The sequence below is a fragment of the Gymnodraco acuticeps genome, unplaced genomic scaffold, assembly GCF_902827175.1.
Source record: "Gymnodraco acuticeps unplaced genomic scaffold, fGymAcu1.1, whole genome shotgun sequence".
NCBI lineage: Eukaryota > Metazoa > Chordata > Actinopteri > Perciformes > Bathydraconidae > Gymnodraco > Gymnodraco acuticeps.
Window position 1 is genome coordinate 8,668 of NW_022991927.1, and position 10,217 is coordinate 18,884.

At 46.7% G+C, this 10,217-nt stretch overlaps 1 protein-coding gene across 3 annotated transcripts; it reads left to right on the forward strand.

Moving 5' to 3' along the window:
- The first annotated feature begins 4,330 nt into the window (after window positions 1-4,330).
- rps14 (ribosomal protein S14) lies at window positions 4,331-9,816 on the forward strand. 3 transcript variants are annotated; one of them, XM_034200226.1, is made up of 5 exons: window positions 4,331-4,399; window positions 5,832-5,983; window positions 6,535-6,696; window positions 9,091-9,167; window positions 9,709-9,816. In XM_034200226.1, the coding sequence occupies exons 2-5, from the start codon at window positions 5,835-5,837 to the stop codon at window positions 9,774-9,776; spliced, it is 456 nt and encodes a 151-aa protein (XP_034056117.1). In that variant the 5' UTR covers window positions 4,331-4,399; window positions 5,832-5,834; the 3' UTR covers window positions 9,777-9,816. The 3 variants fall into 3 exon arrangements, with proteins under 3 accessions (XP_034056117.1, XP_034056118.1, XP_034056119.1); XM_034200227.1 differs by having other exon boundaries at window positions 4,351-4,443; XM_034200228.1 differs by lacking the exon at window positions 4,331-4,399 and adding an exon at window positions 4,454-4,734.
- The last annotated feature ends 401 nt before the right edge of the window (window positions 9,817-10,217 follow it).

Here is a 10,217-nt window from a genome sequence, read left to right on the forward strand (position 1 = left end):
CGTTTCATTTGCCCTGTACGATGGGCGCTGTAAGTGATGAAAATGGGGGATGTTGGCTTATCTGGCGCCCGCAGCTCACAGCCAAAATGCGAGTGAGCGAGGGAGAGAGGGAGAGAGTGAGAGAGGGAGGGTGCACCGGTACCGCAGCTGTTGTTATTAGAATCTGGTGCTAGCTGCTCTAACGGATATAAGAAGAAGATGTTTCTACAATAATGTGGAGGGAGAGTCCTCTCCAGTCAGACTGAGAGGCTGATAACTACAGCTCAGTGAGGTAAAGTACTCTGAGTGTTTAGATAGTTCACTTTAGTCTAAGTTCAAACGGTTTGGTCACAATTTATGGAAACACATATTTCCAAGGCACTCCTTTATAATTATTGGGATAAACAGGTTTGAAATCATTTCAATGTATACTATAGGACAGTAACCAAACATATCATTTAAAACTGGAGATAAAAAAATATGCATAAATAAATAAAAGTTAAGGTAAAATAAGATATGAATGAACAACTAAAATAAGTTACATTCATTTGTTACAGTCAGGAGGGTAGTGATGACAGCTTGTAGGATTACTGGTCGTGCTAATGTTGTCTTGTGTTCACCTCTGTGTGTTCAGTGCCGTATGTCTGGAAAATAAAGACCCCCGCGGTTTATTTCATTTTAAGGATGAGCACCAAGCAACATCTCCAGGTGCTCCTTTGAGAACCAGGGCAAAAAAGTTATGTGCACCCCTGGCTATATGTATTCTTTAGTGGAAGCATCAAACGATGGGAGCTTTTGTAAACAGTGCCCAAGGCTGGCCAGCCTACACTGAAGAGACTATGCCCGACACGATGGGCATCAAGACAAGACGCCGTCCAATCATTGCGGTTCCGTTATGCTGACATTATGCAAGCGCTAACTAAGATAGACTTGCTCTCCAAAAAAAGCGAGGAACGTGCCGAGGCGACTGGCTTGAAAAAGGCCATGGAGAGCTTTGAGTTTGTTGTAATGACTGTAATACAGGGCAAGGTCCTTGAAACAGTCAACATTGTGTACCAAGCTCTCCAGCGCAAAGACGTGGACCTCTTACAGGCGACAGCAATGCTTAGTAACGCAACCGATCCACTTGCCCAACTCCGAGGAGAGTTTGATGGCTTAAAAGCGCACGCGCAAGACCTGGCATCCTCATGGGGTGTCCACAGTCTCTTCAAAGACAGACGCGCAAGGCGCACAAAGAGGCACTTTTCAGAGCTTTGTGAGGACCAGCGGCTCCAAGACCCAGGGGAGCATTTTAGAGTGGCGGTATTTTACGCAAATATCGATATTGTCGTTGCCCAACTCAAAAATCGATTTGTTGGAATGAGCGAAGTTGCACAGCGATTTTCTTTTCTGCTTCCCCGCAAACTTTTGCGCGCAACAGACAAGGATCTGTCTGAGTCCGCAAGTGCTTTATCAGGCCAGTATAAAGATGACCTGTCAGCCGAGTTTCCTTTCCAGATCCTGTCCCTCCGTAATGCTCTTAGGCCTACTATAAAGAAAATTGAGCGAGGAACAATCAAAGACCTTGCACAAAACCTGCTCATTGAAAATCAGTCCATTTTGCCAAGTATCCCTGATGTTGCCACAGCACTGAAATTGTTTTTAACTATACCCGTGACTGTTGCCAGTGCTGAGAGATCTTTCTCAAAACTTAAATTAATAAAGACTAGGGCTGTCAAGTTAACGCGTTAATAACGCAAAAAAAAATTAACGCCACTAATTATTTTAACGCGATTAACGCATGTGTATTTTTTGTCCTCGGCCGCCCCGTAGTTTCAGAGCGCATCGAGTTTAAAATACCATCTACAAGCTGATGCTGACAGCCCCGCTCCTGCCGCCCGCTTGTGGCAGACCACACTTCCACGCTCACCGGCAGGCACCGACTGGCCATCTGGAGGACCGGGAGGGTGTGTGTATGTGTGGCCCGAGCGAGAGAGAGAGAGACCTTACGTGCATTGTTGTTGTTAGCATCTGGTGCTAGCTAGCTGCGCTAACGGATATAAGGAGCTGTTTAAATGAAAACAGAGGAGCGACATTTCACCACAACTGCGCCGAGCACTTGACTTTATGCAGGAAGCCAGACAGTGGGACATTGTACGAAAAGTCAGCACACTCAGCACGGATAGTGCGCAACATGATTGCAGCGTCCAGGCAGCTCCCGTTCGAGCATATGCCTTGAGTTGCACATAGCTCCAACGATCCATCTCTCACACACACACACACACACACACACACACACACACACACACACACACACACACACACACACACACACACACACAGGTTGTTGTGTATAATATTCATGAGAATATTTGTCATTGTTCAAATGATAATAAACATTAGCATAAAGCATATTTGTCCACTCATATGTTAAGAGTATTACAAACTTGAAAAATATTCCTCTAAGGTACATTTAGAACAGATCAAAAATGTGCGATTAATTTGCGATTAATCGCGATTAACTATTTTAATCGACTGACAGCCCTAATAAAGACATATTTGAGGAGCACAATGTCGCAAGAGAGACTGTCTGGGTTAGCAGTCCTTAGTATTGAGAGCCGACGCGCGCGCAGTATAGACTGTTATACAGGACTTTGCGCAGAAGAATGCCAGGAGACGCGCTCGTATAAAATAATAGGCCTACAAAGCAGCTCCTGATTGCATCCTCTATGTAGCCTATAGGATGTGTTTTATTTGTTTGTAGGCTACTTTTCTTTTATACAGAATGTTATATGTGAATCGTTCCGTTGTGTGAACTCCAATGCTGATAGGCTATAACGTTCTACAATATACCTTCATGTTACAAAAAATACACAGCCACTTGTTTGTATTTGTCAATGATGTTTAAATCAGATGTATATTATTATACAGTTCCTACTGACCTTACTGTTTAAATCAGATGTATATTATACAGAAAGTTCCTACTGACCTATAGGCCTACTGTTTACAAAAGATGCCTGAAAAAATAAACATTTAAAAAAGTGGCCGCGATGTCTATCCCATGTCACTCTATTATTGATTTAGGGGAGGGGGCGGGGCCCCATGGTCCGACCTGCGGGGGAGCCCCGAAATATTGCGCAACGCCACTGATTGGATATGGTGTTATTGGCTATGGCCATATTCTTATGATTATTTAAATGTATACAGTTCTGTTTCATATGGGTGTAGTCTCTTTATTTCCCCCTCAAAGTGCACCAGATTGATGCATTTAAGTCCAACATTTAAAAAAAAAAATCTTCCGCGGGGAGCATGCCCCCGGACCCCCCTATAGGATTTGAGGTCCACCTCCACTTAAAATATGTTCACATGGATAGGTTCCTAAATAGATTTGCACTTTTAAAAAAAAATAGTAACCCATGTCCATATGTTTATTCTGGGGTAGTTTTAAAGTTTAGGGCTATCACTATGGGCAGCAACGCTGTAAATATTGACAAATAAATCCAGGAAAATTACACAAAATAAAACTGGTAGTGGCCTGGTTGGGTGTATAATTCCCGGCCTGACTTATTGTCCCAGTCCGGCCCTGAATATGAGTATTGATATGGCTGGGTGGAGTGGCCTCATTTATGCTGACATATTCTTCATGTCTCAACCAAGTTTCAGTGAGACAGCATATATCAATATTATAATCTGATATTAAATCATTTACCAATATTGCTTTAGATGCTAGAGATCTTATGTTTAAGAGACCACATTTAATATTCCTGTTTTGTTGCACTGTAGTAGTTGTTACATTTACTCTTATTAGGTTATTATGTATGACACCTCTATTAGGTTTTACCTTAACTTGTCCTTGGGCAGACACACACACCGCTAATATTGGGTATTTTATTGGGTTCGGGATTCCTATGGATGACTGCCTAGGAGAGAGCGCAGAGAAGCGTGTAAGACTGCGACTCCGCCTCCTGGTCTCAATAACAAAGACATGCAAATATTACACTCATTAAAACTTATATATTATACATGTCATATAATAATATAACACATTAATACACCCTATATTATATAATAGAGGTAAGATATGAACAGTGAATGATATATAAACACTTTATTAAATCTATACATGTATAAAAACAACAGGTGTACTTCCGGCGGAGACCACATGGGGCAGCCTCTCTTTATCAGTTACAATGTACTATAAAAGTTTATCTACATAAATCCTATAACTTATTAATACAACACAACCATAATTAATACATGAATAAACTATCTTATACAGTAAATATATGAATATAAGCACTTTATTGAATCAACTCAATGTATTTCTGGGGGAGACCACGTGGGGGCAGCCTCTCTTTCCCGCGCTGCGAGGCCTCATCTTGGGCACCGGAAGCGGAAGTTCTTTCCTTTCTTGTTTCTGCTCCCAAAGAGACATACAGCGGTGAGTTTCTGTCTGCTTTAATCCGAGTAATATCTGCTGTCCAGGTAAGCATCCGCACTCCTGCCCGCGCGAGCCTCACCTGGCGCCGTGGCGCACTGTGTTTGTGGGGGAATTGTGTTTCTGAGTTAAACTCGGAGTCTCTTTTTATCCGTTTTTATCTCCGACTTTCTGAGAGAAGTGAGCCGAAGAAACTCAGCGCCATTTTGTGCCCGAGCCGCGGCAAGAAACCCGTTTACTGAGTTTAATGTGTAATAAATAACACGGTGAAGACGAACAAGAGGCTTCTCGTGTCTTTAGAGAGTCTTTAAAGAGGGGAAGCCGGTGGAACAGCGCAGGTGAGGCTGGAGCTAACATGCTAACAGTAGCATCGTGACACACTCCGTTTAACCGTTTTTAATATAAAGAGTGCTCAGAATGTGATTACATGGTGACGTCACACTGTTTTATAGTCAGTGTTTTTAATCAGAAGGTTGTTAGCATGTGTTAGCTTAGCTGCAGGTTGACCACCATGTGAGCAGTCAGCACGCCTGCTTCCATTACCGGACATCTGTAGTTCTTATTGAATCTGAGTAAAGGAAGAACTACAGACCCTCAGGTGAGTGGGGGGGCTGCAGACACCAGTACACATCACTGGGGACTGGATGAGTACTCTTGTGTGTTCTCTACTCTTAACATTAATGTAGAGTTCCCTGTGAAGCATCTTCTAGTGTTTCTATGAGCTTTTATTTTGAAGTAACTGCTATCTGCAGGGTTAGTCTCTTATTGTGAAATGAGCCATTAACCTTCCATCACATTCAGCTGAGGCTTTTATCCAGAGCGACTTACAGAACATCAGGTTTCATAGAGCCACACATTTCAAGTGCTGCTCAACTGGCTTTAGATAAGCCAGTCCTTTGTTAGTATATAAGTGTTAGTATTATATATATATATATTATATAAGTGTTAGTATATAAGACAGTTTAAAGTGAATGTTTCTATGAGCTTTTATTTTGAAGTAACTGCAGGGGTGGTGTCTCCGGGGCTTCTAATGAGACTTTAAAGACGGTTGGTGCTGAGCTTAGAAGTTAATGTTTCTGTGTTTACACTTGACCTGCTCTCAGACAGGAAGTGCTTAGTCTACAGACAGGAAGTACCTGCTGAAAGGGCTTCAGTCTGCTCACATCGGGTCTGAAGTAGTAACTTCATCTGAGTAATGCTAACAGGTTGTGTGGACTTTAACTCAGTGGTGTGTTTGAGCGCTAGCCAATAGGAGTGCAGCGTGATGTCACTGTTCCAGCAGTAGTGTGTGATGTATGTAAAGGTGTGTGGTGCAGTGCGTTGGTGTACTGATCAGGGGGTAACAGGTTCAAACCCCACTGCAGTCAGCAAAGTGCTCCTGTGGGGAGGCCACTCAGAGGGGCTGTATTGAAAGGTGTGTGTGCTCCTCCTGCAGAACATGGCTCCACGTAAAGGCAAGGAGAAGAAGGAGGAGCAGGTGATCAGCCTTGGCCCTCAGGTCGCTGAAGGAGAGAACGTGTTCGGGGTCTGCCACATCTTCGCCTCCTTCAACGACACCTTCGTGCACGTCACCGACCTCTCCGGAAAGTACGTATTGTTATATTAATATAATCTGTGGTCAGTAATTGGTCGGTTTCACCCTGTGCTCTGATTGGTCCTCTGACTCTCACCCTGTGCTCTGATTGGTCCTCTGACTCTCACCCTGTGCTCTGATTGGTCCTCTGACTCTCACCCTGTGCTCTGATTGGTCCTCTGACTCTCACCCTGTGCTCTGATTGGTCCTCTGACTCTCACCCTGTGCTCTGATTGGTCCTCTGACTCTCACCCTGTTCTCTGATTGGTCCTCTGACTCTCACCCTGGGCTCTGATTGGTCCTCTGACTCTCACCCTGCTGTGCTCTGATTGGTCCTCTGACTCTCACCCTGGGCTCTGATTGGTCCTCTGACTCTCACCCTGGGCTCTGATTGGTCCTCTGACTCTCACCCTGTGCTCTGATTGGTCCTCTGACTCTCACCCTGCTGTGCTCTGATTGGTCCTCTGACTCTCACCCTGCTGTGCTCTGATTGGTCCTCTGACTCTCACCCTGCTGTGCTCTGATTGGTCCTCTGACTCTCCCCCTGTGCTCTGATTGGCTGCAGGGAGACGATCTGCCGTGTGACCGGTGGGATGAAGGTGAAAGCTGACAGAGACGAGTCCTCTCCGTACGCCGCCATGCTGGCAGCTCAGGATGTGGCTCAGCGCTGCAAAGAGCTGGGGATCACTGCTCTGCATATTAAACTGAGGGCTACTGGGGGCAACAGGTACACACACACACTCTGCATATTAAACTGAGGGCTACTGGGGGCAACAGGTACACACACACACACACTCTGCATATTAAACTGAGGGCTACTGGGGGCAACAGGTACACACACACACTCTGCATATTAAACTGAGGGCTACTGGGGGCAACAGGTACACACACTCACTCTGCATATTAAACTGAGGGCTACTGGGGGCAACAGGTACACACACACTCTGCATATTAAACTGAGGGCTACTGGGGGCAACAGGTACACACACACTCTGCATATTAAACTGAGGGCTACTGGGGGCAACAGGTACACACACACACTGCATATTAAACTGAGGGCTACTGGGGGCAACAGGTACACACACACACTCTGCATATTAAACTGAGCGCTACTGGGGGCAACAGGTACACACACTGCATATTAAACTGAGGGCTACTGGGGGCAACAGGTACACACACTGCATATTAAACTGAGGGCTACTGGGGGCAACAGGTACACACACACTCTGCATATTAAACTGAGGGCTACTGGGGGCAACAGGTACACACACTCTGCATATTAAACTGAGGGCTACTGGGGGCAACAGGTACACACACACACTCTGCATATTAAACTGAGGGCTACTGGGGGCAACAGGTACACACACACACACACTCTGCATATTAAACTGAGGGCTACTGGGGCAACAGGTACACACACACTCTGCATATTAAACTGAGGGCTACTGGGGGCAACAGGTACACACACACACGCATATTAAACTGAGGGCTACTGTGGGGCAACAGGTACACACACCACTCTGCATATTAAACTGAGGGCCTACTGGGGGGCAACAGGTACACACACTCGCATATTAAACTGAGGGCTACTGGGGGGCAACAGGTAAAACACACACACACACTCTGCATATTAAACTGAGGCTACTGGGGGGCAACAGGTACACACACACACTCTGCATATTAAACTGAGGGCTACTGGGGGCAACAGGTACACACACACTCTGCATATTAAACTGAGGGCTACTGGGGGCAACAGGTACACACACTCTGCATATTAAACTGAGGGCTACTGGGGGCAACAGGTACACACACACTCTGTATATTAAACTGAGGGCTACTGGGGGCAACAGGTACACACACACTCTCTGCATATTAAACTGAGGGCTACTGGGGGCAACAGGTACACACACACACACTGCATATTAAACTGAGGGCTACTGGGGGCAACAGGTACACACACACTGCATATTAAACTGAGGGCTACTGGGGGCAACAGGTACACACACACTGCATATTAAACTGAGGGCTACTGGGGGCAACAGGTACACACACACTCTGCATATTAAACTGAGCGCTACTGGGGGCAACAGGTACACACACACACTCTGCATATTAAACTGAGGGCTACTGGGGGCAACAGGTACACACACACTGCATATTAAACTGAGGGCTACTGGGGGCAACAGGTACACACACACACTCTGCATATTAAACTGAGGGCTACTGGGGGCAACAGGTACACACACACACTCTGCATATTAAACTGAGGGCTACTGGGGGCAACAGGTAACACACACACTGCATATTAAACTGAGGGCTACTGGGGGCAACAGGTACACACACACACACTGCATATTAAACTGAGGGCTACTGGGGGCAACAGGTACACACACACACTGCATATTAAACTGAGGGCTACTGGGGGCAACAGGTACACACACACTGCATATTAAACTGAGGGCTACTGGGGGCAACAGGTACACACACTGCATATTAAACTGAGGGCTACTGGGGGCAACAGGTACACACACACACACTGCATATTAAACTGAGGGCTACTGGGGGCAACAGGTACACACACACTGCATATTAAACTGAGGGCTACTGGGGGCAACAGGTACACACACACTGCATATTAAACTGAGGGCTACTGGGGGCAACAGGTACACACACACTGCATATTAAACTGAGGGCTACTGGGGGCAACAGGTACACACACACTGCATATTAAACTGAGCGCTACTGGGGGCAACAGGTACACACACACACTGCATATTAAACTGAGGGCTACTGGGGGCAACAGGTACACACACACTGCATATTAAACTGAGGGCTACTGGGGGCAACAGGTACACACACACTGCATATTAAACTGAGCGCTACTGGGGGCAACAGGTACACACACTGCATATTAAACTGAGGGCTACTGGGGGCAACAGGTACACACACACTGCATATTAAACTGAGGGCTACTGGGGGAAACAGGTACACACACTGTCAGTGATGGTCTGCTCTCTGAGGGTCTGCTCTCTGAGGGTCTGCTCTCTGAGGGTCAGCTCTCTGAGGGTCTCCTGGTTAGCCACTGCTTTAGCACGGAGCTGACCTGTCTCTCTCTCCTCAGAACAAAGACCCCCGGCCCCGGAGCGCAGTCTGCTCTCAGAGCGCTGGCTCGGTCCGGCATGAAGATCGGACGCATCGGTGAGACACACACACTTTCACTCACTGTCACACACACACTCTGTCACACACTCACTGTCTCACTCACTGTCTCACACACACACTGTCTCACACACACACTGTCTCACTCACTGTCTCACACACACACTGTCTCACACACACACTTTCACACTCTGTCACACACACTCTGTCACACACACTGTCTCACACACACTCTGTCTCACTCACTGTCTCACACACACTCTGTCACACACACTGTCTCACTCACTGTCTCACACACACTGTCTCACACACACACTCTGTCACACACACTGTCTCACACACACACTGTCTCACACACACTCTGTCTCACTCACTGTCTCACACACACTCTGTCACACACTGTCTCACTCACTGTCTCACACACACTGTCTCACACACACACTTTCACTCACTGTCACACACCGTCACACACACTCTGTCACACACACTGTCTCACACACACACTTTCACTCACTGTCACTCACACTCTGTCTCACACACACACTCTGAGTGTTGCCCTGACCCTGCTCTCCCTCCTCAGAGGATGTGACTCCCATCCCCTCAGACTCCACCCGGAGGAAGGGAGGTCGTCGCGGTCGCCGTCTGTAGCTGCTGCCGCGCTTTCTGACAATAAAGACTTTCAGATCCATCTCCGTGTCTCTCCTCCTTCCTCCACACGATGTTCAGACTCCTCAGTGCCATGTCTCTCTCTCTCTGTGTCTCTCTCTGTGTCTCTCTGTGTCTCTCTCTGTGTCTCCCTCTCTCTCTGTGTCTCTCTCTCTCTGTGTCTCTCTCTCTGTGTCTCTGTCTCTCTGTGTCTCTCTGTGTCTCTCTCTCTGTCTCCCTCTCTCTCTGTGTCTCTCTCTCTGTCTCCCTCTCTCTCTGTGTCTCTCTCTCTCTGTGTCTCTGTCTCTCTCTGTCTCCCTCTCTCTCTGTGTCTCTGTCTCTCTCTCTGTCTCCCTCTCTCTCTGTGTCTCTCTCTCTCTGTGTCTCTCTGTGTCTCTCTCTCTGTCTCCCTCTCTCTCTGTGTCTCTCTCTCTCTGTGTCTCT